A 16,119-nucleotide genomic window follows, 5' to 3' on the forward strand; every position below is an offset into this window, starting at 1 on the left:
CCCTGCCCGTTCTCTTCCGTGACCTCGATCTCAGCGGTATAGATGTAATCAATAAGCTTCCGTAGGGTCTGCCCATCAACGTCTTTTATCTCAATCTTCTTGGCTTTACTTTCAGACATGTCTCCTGAAATTGATTTCAAAAGGACAGTTAGAGTTTGCTTGGCAGGACCACTTGGCAGAACCTTGCTCCCCACACATTCAGCACATTCTCTTGGTATCTGACTAAAAGTCTGCCTTAGCACTATCCCTGATCATCGAAAGACAACCAGCGAGATTCCCAGAAGCCTCCTAATGCCGCCTAAAAAACACCTCAACATTCAGAGACACTAGTGTAAAACAAAGTAAGTTAACACATGCAATTCAATTTCTTGCCAGAAAAGAACCTGCCATGGTTCACCTACATTCAAACACATATATGGTGGGGAAAAAAAAAAACAAACAAAAAACCACCAGTGTGACCCTCAACCACATCTCAGCCACAGACATACTCAAAGAGACTGTGGACAAGTCTTAGGAGGGCTTTTTTTAAAAATATATATTTTATATATTTATTAAATATATATACACACACACACACATAGGGTTGATAAGTAAGTTGCAACAGCTAAGTCATGGTGCTTTGTGGTATACCTTACAAGAAAAGCAAGGCAGCATTACCCTCCTTCTTTAGAAAGGACCCAAAACCTGCTGAGGAAAACAAGCACGCTTGCCAGCAGTGAAATCCAGTGTGCTGTAAGCTTCTCTCCTATATTACCCTGCTGTAACCTGTCCACGCAGTTACACCTTATGCAAAGCATCTGTGCAGAAAGATGTATTCCTCATCTCTCCCCATCCCAACCTCACACCTCAGAGACAAGGCAGCTTTGGATCCAAACTGTATCCTTTCTCCAAATACTTAACTTAAAAAAAAAAAAAGGAAACAAAATCAAAACAACACCCAACAAACAAAAAACAACAAACCATGCAGAACTAGAGAAATAATTTCCCCTATGAATATAAAAGTAAAACCTACGCCCATGTAAGAGTCTATATGAGAACTGCTGATTTATGCGCACTCTCCCCATCGTTGTTGTGACCAACACTGTGCAGGCACCATACGCATGGTGCACGCGCATCAGGAGCATGTCACAGGAACAAAGCCTGGTGTGGGGAGGAGAAAGGACTCCCCAGGCCCCTTAGAGCGTCTACGCACATGGTGACCTCACCCAGGTTCTAATCACCAAGATCTTGAGGAACCGCAGAAAGGAAAGAACAAACTCCCAAATGGAAAAGTAACGGTAAGTGAAAAAACAAAGGAGTGTGAAGAAATGTCAGCTCTTAAACCTGGGCATGAATAATCACTACTCTAAAAAATCTGGTGACTCAGTACTGCTGTGAGATTAAGAGTTCCTGCAGCCTATGGGAGAAGTAATTACAGCCTCCATCTCTGTATGGCATGCGAGAAGACGTGGCTGGGCACATGAAGTGTCAGATGCTAAAGGAGGTCCAAGCCTGAGCAAAATCTGTATCTGGAAATTGAACTTTGTGGGCTTCACTTATGTCAATAAGGAGGTAAATAACAGGAGTGGGTCAGACCATAAGTATTGCAAAAGTCAACAACATCCCAGGGGAAATGTAGACTGAAATAATATTTACTCTAAATTCGGTTTTTAAAATTAAATAATAAAATGTTATTCATAAAGGCCCATGAATACAAATGTGCAAGTACAAAAGGATAAATGGCCTACATTTAGGAGGCCTTCAAAGCAGGTAGGCCTTTTTAATTGACAAAATAAACATCACCTTCACACACTTCCTCCCCTCTCCAAAAAAATCACCTCAGGAGATGAGAGGAGGCTTCTGAGAGCAAGCCAGTCCCCACTGGCCTACATGGAGCTGGAGGTACCTGTACAGAGCACCCAGCCCAGCCCCACCTGCACAGCGAGGGGCAAGCGGAGCAGCCAGAGCCCTGCAGCGCTCACCAGGACCCGCGGAGCTGAGGGGAGGCTCAGGCACACACACCCGGAGATAGATGCAGAAATAACTCGGAGGGAACGATCCGATAACATCATCTGTCTTTGTGGCATTCATGTGACACAGGCAACAAAAATAAAAGCTATGTGGGCTTCCACACCCACCAGCAAGCTGCCAGCCCTGCATATGAATGGCCTCCACTGCCTCTGCTCTGGGAACAGCCCAGCGCCCAAGGAGAAAGGGGAGCCTCGTGTGCTGTGCCCCTCGGTCAGATGGGATCCGGTCCCTCCAGCCAGGCTCGTGCAACCAAGTTCCTGCCGCTTGCCAGCAGGAGCTGCCCTGGACATGTCTCTGATGCTGCAGAGCGAGGAAGCATCTGAAGACCCCACAAGCAAACAAAGGCAGGGGCTGGTGCAGATCAGGAGCAGGCAATGAGCTGTCCCTTCCTCCAAGCAAGACCCAAGGCAAACACAGCCTCTAAAGCACAGCTGTGGGCAGCCAGCAAATGGTGGGTCCATCAAAGCATCTCATTCCACAATCTTTCAGGAAAAAAAGAAAAAGAAAAAAAGAAAAAAGCTTTAAAGCCCACAAAACCACCCCCTACAATGTCTTTCACAAGTCAGACTCAAGCCTTATCCGATAGCTGAATGACAAAACAATTCAAAGCAATAGCATCATCTCCCATATACAAGGGCTGTGCTGAGAAAGCTGTAAGCTGGTACAGGGCTGCCCTGCACGAGGCGCTGCACAGATCCTGTCCCCACACCACTGCAGTCGGGGAGACACCAGGGACAGGGTAGGAGGAAGCAAAGGCGAGTACAACAGGCAGAGCATCTCAAAGGAAACCCTCTTTAGGGGACAGATTCTGCAGACACCAGCCCTGCATGAAGGCAAGCTCTTCATGCATCATGCTCAACACCCAGCAATGCTTTTCATTTTCTCCATTTCCTTCTGCTCATGAGAGCAGGGAGAGAGAAGAACCCTCCTGCTTTGTCACAAGATAAACTGCAGCCAGAATTGCAGCAGTTCATGGTGTCACGTTTACCCAGCTTGCCCTGCCTCCCACATACTGTGCTCCAGAGAGGCTTCCCAGCACACAACTACAGTTTTTGTTGTTTCCCAAGTCAGAGATGTGCTGAAGGAGAACACGAGTGGATTGGGTAACAAAACCACAGTCTCTCATGCATGAGGTGAGTGCTTTGAAGCAGCACATGAGCCCTGCAAGGGAGGTTTCTGTGTTGCTGCTTCCTCCTTCAGCACTTCTGAAGTTCCCCAGGTGTATACTCAGGAGCAGCATCACTGAAGTCTGTTACTCTTTCTGAAACTATTGTGTTTTCTTCTAAATGGGTGGAAATTACTGTCCCTTATCATCCCAACAGAATGGTGACAATGAGGACCAGCCACCATTTGAAGTAATGTAGAACGCCAGTATGAGAAGGGATGCTTAGGAAGTGCTGGGTCCTGTCTCTTCTTAAGCAGTGGAAAATACAAATGGAAGATGTGCCTGTTTCTTTTCGGACTTCCCAAGGCTATTTAAAGAGAAATACGTAACCAGAGGACACTAGACAGCTTAGGAAAGATCCCAATGTCATCACAAGGAGATTGTTACGTCCAAAGTCAGGCCCAAATTACAGTACAAGTATCAGGCAAAGATGGATGAGGTCCTGGTCTCAGTTTGGTTCCCACTGTTTACAGTTTTACACTGATAATTCACCACCGTGGTGAATGCAGCTGCCACCACTGTCGGGGGGCTCCTCCAGCACTCTGCGCCCCTAGAAAGTGGCTCCTCTGGCAGGGGCTCAGTGCCCATAGGCAGCTCCTGTCCAGTCCTGCAAACACTCACACGGTGTGGCTGCCCCTGAGCCACCAGGCTGCATCACTGATGTGCAATGCCAAAAAAAACCCACAAACAAACCAGAACAACCAACTAATGTTCAAGTTGTGATTTGAAAATGTCCCCTTCCAGAGAGTGAACCACCACACAGCTGGAAGGAGATCACACTCTCGGTCTTTGCAAGGGGGAGAACTAGACCTTAGAAATTCGAGACTAGCTGGACGGAAAAGCAAAGGGAGGGCTGGTGTCTGCCTGACCTGCTGCCCCTGGGGACGTGTCAGGGGGAGGGGACGGCGGTGGCCGAGGCTGTCACCCAGTGCAGGGAGCTGCCACATGATGGTGGTTAGCTGATTACTGTTTAACTGACGGTGTGAGGGATTACACGGCCTGGAGAATTCCTGCATGGAAACATGAGCAGTCCCGCGCCACTGCCTTCCCGCTCAGGTGACCTCTAAGGATCAGAGGGATTTTCCAGTAATTTTTCTTTTTTTAAACTTCTCCTCAGGAATGAGCATTACAAACACCCACTAAACCTCCCTGAGACACCCTGTGCAAATGGTTGCCTCTGAGCAGGGTTTGCTCCTCTGCCTCGCCACCACAGCCGGTACCCACAGCCATGGTGCAGTGCCAGTGTCCCAGCAAACACAAATGCCGATGAAAGCTGCCATGGCAAACCTCACATCTCGTCTCACATTCAGACATCTGTTCACACCAGAGGTTTTCTACCTCCCCCTCCACCTCCATTACAGAAGGGAAAAAAGCTTCCCAAATGACAAACCTTTTCCTGAGAAATGCTGTGTTCTGCTTCCAAGGAAAGCAAATAACACAAGGCCTAATCGTAAGGCTTTTAAAAAGAAGCAACCCCTATACCACAGGCAAAGGAACATGAAGCAGGGGCAAAACCCCCAAACCTCATTTATGCTGAAGCTGAGGGACAGTAACAACCAGTCCTTGGAGCATACAATCATTTTATTTGTATTTGGTCAAGTCAGTTCCTATCCTGGAAATGGGTGCAAGGAAAAGCAAAGGAAGCCAAGGAGCTCCTGACCAGACTTATTTTACTAGAATGACTTAAATAAATTCAGGGTCATTCCCCTGCCTTGGGATAAGCACAGCCTTTTTTGCTGCCCTACCTGGGCACAGCCTCCAAAAGGCCCACGCTACAGGGACCAGGAGATCAGAGCAATAATTTTGTCCTCCCCTTCACACCGAGATTGCATCTGCCCTTACTAAAATACACCAGACTGCAGCAACGCACCCTGCAAAAAGGCAGGGCTGCTAAAACACACTGGGATCGAGAGAACAACGGCGTTATTTCGGGCAGCAGGAAAAAGTGCCATGGGAGATTAAACATCCGTGACTGCAAATCAGCATCGGCAGGGCTGAGCCTTGAAACTACAACTCCTGTGCCAACAACTTCTTTGATGTGCACCATGAACATTTAGGGCACTGCACACATGCTTGATGTTAATGATGTGTTTTCATGACCTAAGGTCTTGTAACAGGAAAACAAAACAAAACAAACCACCCAAAAAGCAGTGAGTCAAACTTCGTAGTAACCTTCCTGTGACTCATATGCTACCCACACACCCCACACCCATTCAACCACCTCATACCCATGTATTGTGCCTCAAGGAATCAGCCAAGGATAACCAGCACCATCCATCAAGTGCAGCAAACTGCAGATCTAACCATACTTCTTCCCTCAAAGGAATCCTTTCCCCAGAGGCCAGGCCTACTGCCTCTGCTGCAGCTCCTGTCGGAGACGCAGCCAGAAGCCTCTGGGTTTGCAACGGCCCATTCAACCCAAGTACAGCATCTGGTGCAGAGAAGAGTACCTGTAAACATCGCACAAAAATAAGGGCTGCAGGCCGCAAGGACCACGCGGTGAGCTTCCATCTCCACAGTTTCGGCCACAATCACCACATCACAGAGGAGCCGCTTGCTGGAAAAAACACCAGAAAAGAAAAAGATCATTTCAGAACTTCTGGTTAGGCACAAAGCCACACCAGTATAGCCTGAAAAGTTATGCAGAGGTCCCATCGCTACAGACAAGGCATCTGAGCTTCTGCCAAATCCCAGTGGAAGGTCCCCTGAGCCTTCAGCTACCAGCTCCTATCAGTGTTTGCCTACAAAGCAAAAGCTTGAATTCTCCCAATGCTGCAGCCCTGCCTATGGTTCTGCTTTTCCCAGAAAAAAAAAAAATAATAAAAATCTGGAAGCCAAACTAGGTACACTTGCTGCCTGAAGAACAGATGGGCAAGGGGCTCCTTCCACCTCTCAAACAAGTAGGGCTTGGAGACAGCACAGTCTAAGAGTTCAGGCACTCCCTGCATCCAAGCTCTAGTAGATCTATAAGAGAAGAAATAGCCATACTAGGGAGCACCAGTAGTGCTTTCATCTTTCTGCAGGGGAAAGACAGAGTGGAAAAATGAAGCTACCTCCGTACTTCTTTCCATATTTGGCCCTACAGCATCTCCCAGTGCTGAACTGGTGCAGAGGCTGCCCCAGCTGCCTCCCAGTGAGGAAACCTCAATTACTGGAGTTTACCCATGGGCCCGAGGACTTTGTTTACCTCATGAATTAGTCTGGGATTAAGAGTCACTGGGATAAAGCACGAGGTTCCAAACAGAAACCCAAAATTGAGCTCCCCCACTGACTCGTTGTGCAGCTTTGGAAAAGGCACTTCATTAACTGGTGACCTTTTCTACCAGCCCCACATATGTCCTTTGAGGCTCCATTAGTTAATGTTTGCACAGGGCTTCAGAGATGCAGACAGCTAGAAGTGCTCAGCCTCCCAATAAGTTGGCTTAAGATGTTTAAGCATACAAATGCAAAATAAGGGTGTTCTTTACAAATGCCAAGCCTGAAAAAGGATCAGCTTCTGTAAATCTAGATGTCACCTTCTTTTCAGAAATGCTTATCACCACGCTGAACTTTGTCTTTAGAAAACTGCATATCAAATAAACACACACAGAGCTTCTTATGGACTAGGTATGTCTCCTCTCCTCCTGCATACATTGGAATACACAAACAAAACTGTTTGTGAAACTGGAGGATTATGGCTGGAAACCAGGATTCTACAGTTACAAGAAACTCGAAGTCTGTGCTCCATGTCCACCTCAGTCTGGAAGGGGTGATGGCAATAAGGGGAGCTCTTTAACAGTCTCTTAATGGAGGCTTCCTCATTTCCTTCAGGTTATGTGTAAGGTGCCCTGCTCAGTTCCTCTTTTAACTATAGTTATCTAAAGTGCCACTCACGAAATTAATTCATTTACATTTGAAAGCTAAAAATTTCAAGTGAGCAACATATAGTAAATAGGCTAGAGACTTAGCAAGACTTTTCTAGACCCTCTGTATGAGATTTCTGGATGCATTTGAATGGAGGCACCATTATTCAAGGTAGCTATTAACACTGATTGCTGACAGCTTAACAGATCACAAGCTCAATGCACATACAATAGCCGTGAGAATTGTATACGGCAGAACAGCAGCAGGAGCTGTCAGAAAGGAGTGCCCAGAAGAAGAAAACATCAAACAGGTGCTTAAGGGCAGCTTTCAGTCTTCTAGGTTTTATCACATCAGTATTGCACAAGATCTAGCTAACTGCAGGCACTAAGAAACATTGTCATCTCCAGCTATTCCCACTATGCTCCAATTAACAAAGGAATAATAGTAGCACAATAGATTTCTGAATATAGCTGCACAAACCTCTATTTTCAGATCCTTTGCCTTCCGTACAAAGAAAGGACTAGAGGGATGCCAGTAAAAAACCCATACTCTGCTTCACATAATTGTTACAAGGGAAGGATATTTCCATTTTCTGTTCCTATGCAACTGAGAATCGCTGTCAGACATCCACAGGAGACATTTCTAACTTCTCTGGGCCAAAGAACACGTATATTGGGAAATTATTTAATCCACAGAAGAGAGGTGGCTATTACAGCATCTTCTGAGTACTTTGAGCATGCAGGAAGAATAAAGGGTGCTATCTGCTTTCATCATACCATCTGGATAGTGAGGGAGCACACACATTCATGTGTATGATACATGTACTTTCCACAGGAATTATTTTTTTAATAGGCTTTTAAGTCTTTATTTGAATGGTAAAGGATTCAAATGAACCAGTCAAATGCTCACTGAACTTCTATCTGGTTTGTGGGATAACAACAACCAAGAAACAACTCGGGTTAACCACTGCCACGGCACTGCTGATGTGATGACAGCGGTTCTTGAAGACTGTTCACTGACATTTTTTTTAGCCTCCATTCTCCCTGTACCCACGCAACTGTGTAGAGACCAAGGTGTTCTCTTTTAACCAGTATCAGGATTTTTAAATGTGCAAGTAGAGAGCTGACATTCTTCCCAAGTTGTTGCTTTTTTATTCACCTCCTACTTTGGAGTGCTAAACCCAGACTGAATGACATTGCTAGTTAAAGAGAATAAGAACAGTACATTAATAATCTTTGGTCTGTAATTACGGGTAGGTGTCTTAATGTCTGTAATGTTCTATTATTGGTTTTCAGACCATTAGCTCAGTTAAGAACATAGTTTACAGCTGAATGTAAGTAACGGAAAAGACTAAATCAATTATTATCTATAAATGAAGGCTATTGCTCAGATAATGTTTTTGAGCCATAGCTGGCTTCCTTCTGCTGGGAGGACAGAGAGGTTTGAGACTGGGAAGAGCAGCCCACCACAAAAGGGCCATATTTCAGCTGACTCTTCCTACTTGTTTATTAATACCCTAACACACAACCATTAGCTGTGACAAAGATGGCACTTTTTTTTCCCCTACATCTCCTAGAAGCCCTTCTATTCCAATCAGCACACTACATCAGAGAGGGTGCCCATTAAGTCAAAAGTGTACCTCCGTAATTCATTCATGACCTTGAATGCCTTTCTCATGTGAGAGGGATTGACTGTCAGTGTGCGCTGGTCCTTTTCATCTTCAGCTGCCTCAGAGGATCGGGAACTCTGCTTAATGCTAAAAAACAGGGGAAAAAAACGAGTGGAAAGTTTGATTCAATGACACTTAAAAAAATTATCATAAAACTGCAGCACAGGGCATTATGCATGGAGTTACTTGCATGTTTGTTAATCGGCTCAGGTTCGCCATATGAAGAGCATCACAAAATGCAGCTACTTCTGCATGGATGTTGAAAGTCATGCCAGCCCACGCTTCAGTCAGCAGGGAAGAAAAGGAAAAAGTGCCAAACACTCGAGGACAAAGCCCAGCCTCACAGGCTTCAGGCCATGAAAGCAGTGTACGTTGAAATTCAAGCCAGAACATAATTGCCTTACTGAACAGAAACAGATTTCAGCACTGGGAACTACAAGAGTACCATGGCTCCTTTAACATCCATACAGAGAAATAGAAGTTTAGTCTTCAATGTGCCATCTGAAAAATGCAAACATACAATACATGACTTGTATCTTCTTCCACAGAGGCAAGTAGAAAAGGGCTACTAAAACTCCCTGCACAGCTTCCAAAGCATTAGCTTTACAGTGGCCACATCTCATTTCGATTTTAGAAATAAGTCTTAGTGCCACTTTTCTATAGAAAGAATTATTAAACCACACTTCCCTATCAGAACCACCAGTTATACAGGTAATGCCAAACCAGATGCACCCAGTTATGTGCTGTGCTTAACCAGGCCAACAGGTGCCTAAGGCACATACGCGTCCTCATTACTTTGTTGGGAGCATTGGCTCTTTATACAGAATTAACATCAGGTCAATATCTCCGCCTCCCTGATCAGAAAGTGTGTGAAATCACTCAGAGCTAAAGGTTTCCACCTATGACAAAAGTAGCACTTTGAGCAAGGACGGCTTCCTCCAGTGTCACGGTTGCCCCTTCCCCCCCCCACCTTTCTTAGTTGGGCTTGTATCACGATAAAAAAAGGCTGAATCAGGTTAAACCAATAGCCTGGGCAGCCCAGCATACTGACTCTAGTGGTGACCAGACGATGGTATCTGAAGAAGGGTACAAAGCCAAGGAATTGTGGAAGGATACTTCCAGAGAACAGTCTGCCAGCCTCTGCAAAGGTGTGTATGCATGCACATATATAGATATATAGACATATACTCACACACAGTAACTTTTTCTTCAGAAAACACAATTATTCACAATTTACAACGCCTTGACAGTGTGAAGCCCTTGCTGAACACTACACTCTCCCCATTGCCTGCTCCTGACTGATGGCTGTTACCAGCACCGTGCCTCTTGAGACCACACGAAGCTCTTTGACCCCCAGCTGTCCTCAGTGGGCTGCACTGTCCTTCTTCTAGAAACAAGACGCTGAATAGCAGCCAAGCTGCATGCAGCCAGAATACACGCCTGCATACTGAGTGGCCTCCAGCTTTGTGCCTGAAACAAAGGTTAATGCCCAAAACCAGCCAAGTCCAATTCCTTCACTTTGCTGAGCAAGTGAATTTTTTTCAGTCAGAAGTGAAGCCACGAGGCTGAGCACAGCATCACTCAGCACACGTCTCAGACGAGGGAGACAACTTCCCAGGCTGTGTTACAGTCATCATCCAATTAGCTTAGTATGACTGGACTGAAAGAAAAAAAATCAGAGAGAAAAGTACCTCTTGTTAAATGTTTTGTATTCAAGGGACTGGTACCAGGCAATGACACAGCCAGCTTCTCTGTCCTCAGAGAAAGCTGAACTCATTCTGTGCCACACGTAGCACTAGTAGCGTTCATGGGCACGGAGAAGCAGGGGCAGTCAGCTCTTCCCCAAGCCTGCACACCGCAGCGAGGGAGTCTCCATGCTCCAGGGACGTTGCCAAATTCAGCTAAGCCTCAGTGCTGTATCTATCAAAAGCCCTGGGTGAAATCTCAGGCCAAGTGAAGTTTGACCCCAGCTTTAAACACTCCAGCATAAACCCTTGCTTTTTGAAACCTGCCCTTGCAGCATGCCAGAGCCATGGAGTGAAAAATGAAGCTCTGGAAGTGCAAGTGACTTCATGGAGCTTTCCATCTCCAAAACTAAAACACATACAAGAATCAAACAAACCAAACAAAAAAGAAAGAAAAAGAAAAAAAGAAAGTGAAACTGAAAGGCATCGGCATAGACAGCTGTACCCATTGCTCCTGGGGCAGGACAGCTGGATCACCACAGGACACAGCTTCGGTCATCGCAAAAACAGACCTTGCAGGATCCAAAATCAAGCGATGCACACAAAAATCATGAGGCTTCTTTAATATGAAAAAGCACGCCACTGGGATTGATTTATTAGCACTTCAGCGCCAGAGACCGAAGATTCATTATGTTCCAAGTTTTCCGCTGGCAAAAGGTACAGTTGAAAGGACACAGCAAGTTTCATTGAACACCAAAGTAAATGTCAGATCAACAAGCCTTCATAAAGCCTCCACTCCACCAACATTTGTCTGTGTATTTTAAAAGCAAAAACCTTGCTTCAGAATTTATGAAAAGGATCAATCAGTTCTTCCTAAAAAGCACGAAAAGTAGCTTTTCAAAAAGCACCATAAAAGATACCCTCAGCTTTATTAGCAGGGGTGGATTTTGCATTTTGCCAAAGGCTCACCATGAGAAAATGCAGCAGATTGTCTAGTTAAACACTTGTTTCAAAAAAAAAAAAATTAAAAAATCAAGATATGCTATTTAAAGTTTTTTCCAAATGACTCATATAAAAAACACATTTGAAAAATTAATGGCCAAGAGCCTTTAACTCAGCTTTGAGACTGACTCAGCTTCCACAGAACTGTGTTCCCGTAACGGACGGAGGACGATTTTATCAGGGAGAAAGACTTCACACCCCCAAGCACGTACTCCCAGAGATCACCGACACACTTCCAGTGTAAAAATAGAAGGACCTAAATGATCCAGGCAAATGCAACCTGCCACAAAGCAAAAGCTACCCCTGAGAAGACCAAAACAGTGCATTGCATAGCCCTTTACAGAGGTTTTTCCCCTCACAACACTAAGAATTATTACACTGTTACTATATTAATGGAGCAAAGCAAAGGAGGAACAGTGTCCTCTGGTCAAAGGTGCTGGCCCAGGCCACCTGGACGTGCCAGACCCCTGCACCCCAGGACCATGCAGACTTTCCCCCCAGCACCCTCGTGTTTGTCTTGCTGATGTCCTACTACTCCAGCAGGACACGCAAGCTGGCTCTGCCAGGAGCAATTTGTTCTATTCCTGGGCTATCTGAGGCCGTGCACTGAGTGAACGGACAAATGATTTAATTTCCCTGGGCCAGATGAACATCCTCGTTATGGACACAGCAGGATTCTCCTAAAATAAGCAGAGAGGCTTTTACTTTCAGAGACCGCCAACCCCACCACCACCTCCTGCATGGCCTTTCAACTCAGTCCCTGTGTAGAACAAATGAATCCTGATTTGAGAGCCCCAAATTAAGCCAGTGAAGCTAATCACAACCCTGTTTACACTGTGTTCCTCCTCTCTGAGACCCACCAACAGAGCTTGGCTCAAGCTGCCCGCGGGCTCGCAGCACCGCTCCTGCCTGAGCGCGGTCGCATACCAACCCACAGAAAGGTATTCTAAAAACCCATAACCTGCAGCTCTGCTGCACGCATGCATCAACTATAAAGTTGTGTTGCCTTAGTTACCAGTAGTAATTACAGATGTCTTTGTAGATTACGTGAAAGAATAAAAGAGCTAAACCTTAGAGCTAAACCATCCCCTGGCAAGATTACTGCGGTCCAGAGAGCTGGTAAACCCCAGGAACAAAAATCCCAGCTCTGCCAAAACCAATTCTACCACATTGGAGCCAGGAGTTCACCCTAAAGAAGGGGCCGATCTCAAATGTGTCCTCCTTCAGTGCAGAGAAGGATGAGCTTCTGCTCATGTTTCTGGGAGAACAGCTGCCAGGCTCAGCTCCTAGCCCACATGAGGACACCACGAAGGTCTCTCTCTCCCAGGCTCTCACACTGGAGAGACAATGGGAGTCCAGACACATCCAGCCCAGCCCCATTCCTCTCTGCAGCTCTGGAGGATCTCTGAGCTCCCATCTCCTGCCTGCACACTGCAGGCTGAGGTCTGCTCTCCTGGGTTGTCCCATAACACTGCAGAGCTTCAGCCCCCCGAGGTTGGCCAAAGAGTCAACAGGGCTCGGCATCCTACACTCCCACAGGGCAGACAATCCAAGACCTCCACTGGCACTTCATATCTTTCTATTCACTCAAAAGGGCCACACTAACTGTAAATCTTCAAAGCCTATGGAGCTTATTTGTGGGATACATTAAAATCATCATGGTAAAGAGTTAATCTTCAGTTTCTGAGTTTGAAGTAGCTCTGATCTAAAAATTTGATAGATGCCCAATAAACATTTACTAGTCTTCAAAACTTAAATGCCTCTACTGAGATAAACGAAGATCAAAATATTAATTTAGCCATAGCAAAATGAGAAATAGTTTTACCTGGAGTAACTGTTTGGAATCAATGGCCAAAATCATGGAGCAAATGTTATATCCAATAGTTTTACTCTTTGAATTAGGCAGACACAGTAAGAAAAAGATGCCAGTGTAACGGCATATTTATAAAAAATCACAATTTCTGATTTTTTCTTTAGGTATATACAAAGACAGTAGAAAAATGTGATGAAAGGAATCCAAACACCAAGACGGATTTTGAGAGGATTTCAGAGAAACATATTGTCAATAAAACATATGGGAGGTAGCATAATGGAAAGGATTTATTTTTTTTTCCTATAATAGCAATATTACTTTCCTGTTTTGTTGAATTTTTTCAGTGCCTACATCCACATGGAGAATTTAGCTTAGAAAAAACACAATCGGTATACACCAGATCCCCAAAAGGATATTCACATCAAAGGATACCTCAGGGGAAAAGCAGATTTCAGGAACTAGTGAGAAGAAAAGTCTTTGCTGACAGTAATGGGAACACCACAAAATAACTCAAATATGACAATACTATTTGCTTTCAATGGCAAATATTGTATTTCTCAAACAAATAGTACAAAGAGACTACCCCCACTCAAAGATAAAGTTAAAATTACAGACATTTTAATTCTTCAACCAAAAAGAAATTAACATTCCAGAGGTTTTTTCCTAGTCAAACTCAAAACATACTTTGTAAATTCAGAACCATAGTACCATGCCCCATCATATAGCCTTAAGTAATTTCTCTATAAAATGAAAATCCCTGTTGGCACAGTAAAAGAAAATCAGGATTCTGCAATAATTTACTGCCAAACACGAATGTCTCAGGTTGAGTCCTTCTTGCCCCCAGCTGCTTCTGCCCATGTGCAACGACATGGGCACATGATACTACTGAACAACTCGGGTGTGCAAGTTACCAGGATATTTGAGTCTGGGCAAGCTTGGGACCAGAGTCAGAGGTGATGTGAGCACCAATAACGTGTTCCTCACAAACTACAAAAATGGAAAAAGCAGAAACATTAAAAACCAGGGGGAATTCTGCTGTCATGAAATTCACAGAGTATAAAATTTGAGACCTAATCTGCATGACATAGATCCAAGTTGAAATGTGGGGCAAAAGCACAAAAAGCAGGAACAGAACCAGCCGAGGGTGCTCGCCCACCAAGGTCATTTGTCAACACCTCCTCCCAGGACTCGCTCCAAGCACACAAAGCAGTCCCAGCACAGTCTCGCACAATGTCCCCTTTCCAACCAGAAAGCAGGTGAATATTTCCAGCTCTCCTTGCCAAGAGTCAAACCCCACACCATTACTGCCCATGGCCAGTTCCGGGCCACCTTCCTCTTCCTGAAAACTAGAAATACAAGCAGCAATTTGGGTAATCATTCCTCACTTCCAGAGGCAGAGTACACGCTGATGGAGGCAGCCCCTTCATGCCCTAAAACGAGATGGTCTGGGAAAAAAAAAGGATGAGGCAAAACAGTTCAGGCACTTCCCCAGTGACTTTTTCACCACTGTATCCCCAGCAAAAGGCCTCCAGTCAAAACGAGACCATTGCTGGTAACTATAAAAAGAAAAAAAAAGGAGTAAGTAATAGTGCCAAGGATGATCCCTGCCTGGGGTATCAAAACAGCTCCACTCCACTTTCTCAAACACTAGACTCATTTATATACATAAAGAAAAAAAGAAGGAAAACCCCTTCCATGGACTAGCACCTAGCATGACAAGCTAAGATTTCAAGGCACTTTAAATTAATTAATATCTGGATTAATATCCAGAGGTGGCCATTCACACCTTTACAGGAAGCAGAAGCCCTACAATGTAATTTAAAGAGAGATGTGGCAGGTTGAAAGTTTTATTTATTTAGTAGTAGTACAGGTCAAGCCCGCTCTGCTCCCCCACCCCCTGCAAGGTCACCAGCACAAAAGGAAGCACTCAGCATATCCTGGTGTTCTTTTTCTTAAAAAAAAAAAAAAAAAGAAGGAAAGAAAAGAAAAACCAAACCAGTTTAATGTTTAGTTTGAAGCAGTGCAAGCAAGCTTCTCGTGTGCAAAACGCACCCAGACATTGGGGAGGAAGAACGAAGGCAGAGCTGAAACACTGAACGTCTCTCTCTGGCATCTATGAGATCCCTGAGCAGCAATAATCTCTTTTAGGTGTTCAGTGGACATTAGGTCGACCCTGTGAGCACTTATGCACACAGTTTTGGAACAAAATAAGCTGCCTGGCAGGAAATAAAGTGTATGTGGCTCAGCTAGCATTTCAGGGAGACACAGGATCCCCTCCTGCTTGCCGTAACACCTGAGATGCACACACACAGACAGGTAAATTGACCCCTGAAGGCTCTACAGATGCTACAGATTTTCATTCATGACTCAAAAAACCGTGGGTATGCCTCCAAATACCAGCCTTCAATTCAATGACAAAGCCAGCCACAGGTTCAAGATCCAAGCAAGGCAGACTCAAGCCTGGCGTTTTGTGAGCCACATCTTGGCGAGGGAACGACCCCGCAGCCCAGCACCCTCTCCTGTCCCCCACCTCCCTGCTCCACCACCGATTTTAAAAAACACCCACGGGAGCAGTCTCCTTCCCCTCGTTATTCATCCCTAAAACACATTCCACTGAAAACCCACCCCGTTCCCTGGGTTTGGGCACAGGGGGCGAAGCAGCCCGGCACCATGACATTGCAACATCTGGGGATAAAACAGCAGGCGCTCCTCGCAGAAGGTATTCCTGCAAGCGGGCAGGGATGGGGAGGAGAAAAAGGGGAGGGAGGACGGAGGAATCCCGGCAAGCTGCGTCCCGCATGCCTGCGCACAGCCACGGAGAGCTCCCCGGGGCACAGCATCCCCACCCCGCATCCCTTCGGACGGGCACGGCAGTGTCGGGGCGGACACAAAGGCTCGCCGGCGGTACCCACCTCTCCTCCTCCATTGTGCG

At 45.5% G+C, this 16,119-nt stretch overlaps 1 protein-coding gene across 1 annotated transcript in view; it reads right to left on the reverse strand.

Annotated features, from left to right (window-relative positions):
* The window catches only part of LOC104536655 (kelch-like protein 3), a gene marked incomplete at its 3' end in the record, with an annotated part of 24,283 nt that extends 8,170 nt beyond the window's left edge, over positions 1 to 16,113 (reverse strand). Inside the window, exons 1-4 of the mRNA XM_010179344.1 lie at positions 16,100 to 16,113; positions 8,658 to 8,774; positions 5,626 to 5,732; positions 8 to 124 (exon numbers count right to left, since the gene is read on the reverse strand). Coding sequence (XP_010177646.1) covers positions 8 to 124; positions 5,626 to 5,732; positions 8,658 to 8,774; positions 16,100 to 16,113 — 355 coding nt within the window. The remainder of the gene's footprint in view (positions 1 to 7; positions 125 to 5,625; positions 5,733 to 8,657; positions 8,775 to 16,099) is intronic.
* Positions 16,114 to 16,119: the final 6 nt, after the last annotated feature.

Source organism: Mesitornis unicolor, unplaced genomic scaffold (assembly GCF_000695765.1).
Source record: "Mesitornis unicolor isolate BGI_N332 unplaced genomic scaffold, ASM69576v1 scaffold49602, whole genome shotgun sequence".
NCBI classification, from domain to species: Eukaryota; Metazoa; Chordata; class Aves; order Mesitornithiformes; family Mesitornithidae; genus Mesitornis; species Mesitornis unicolor.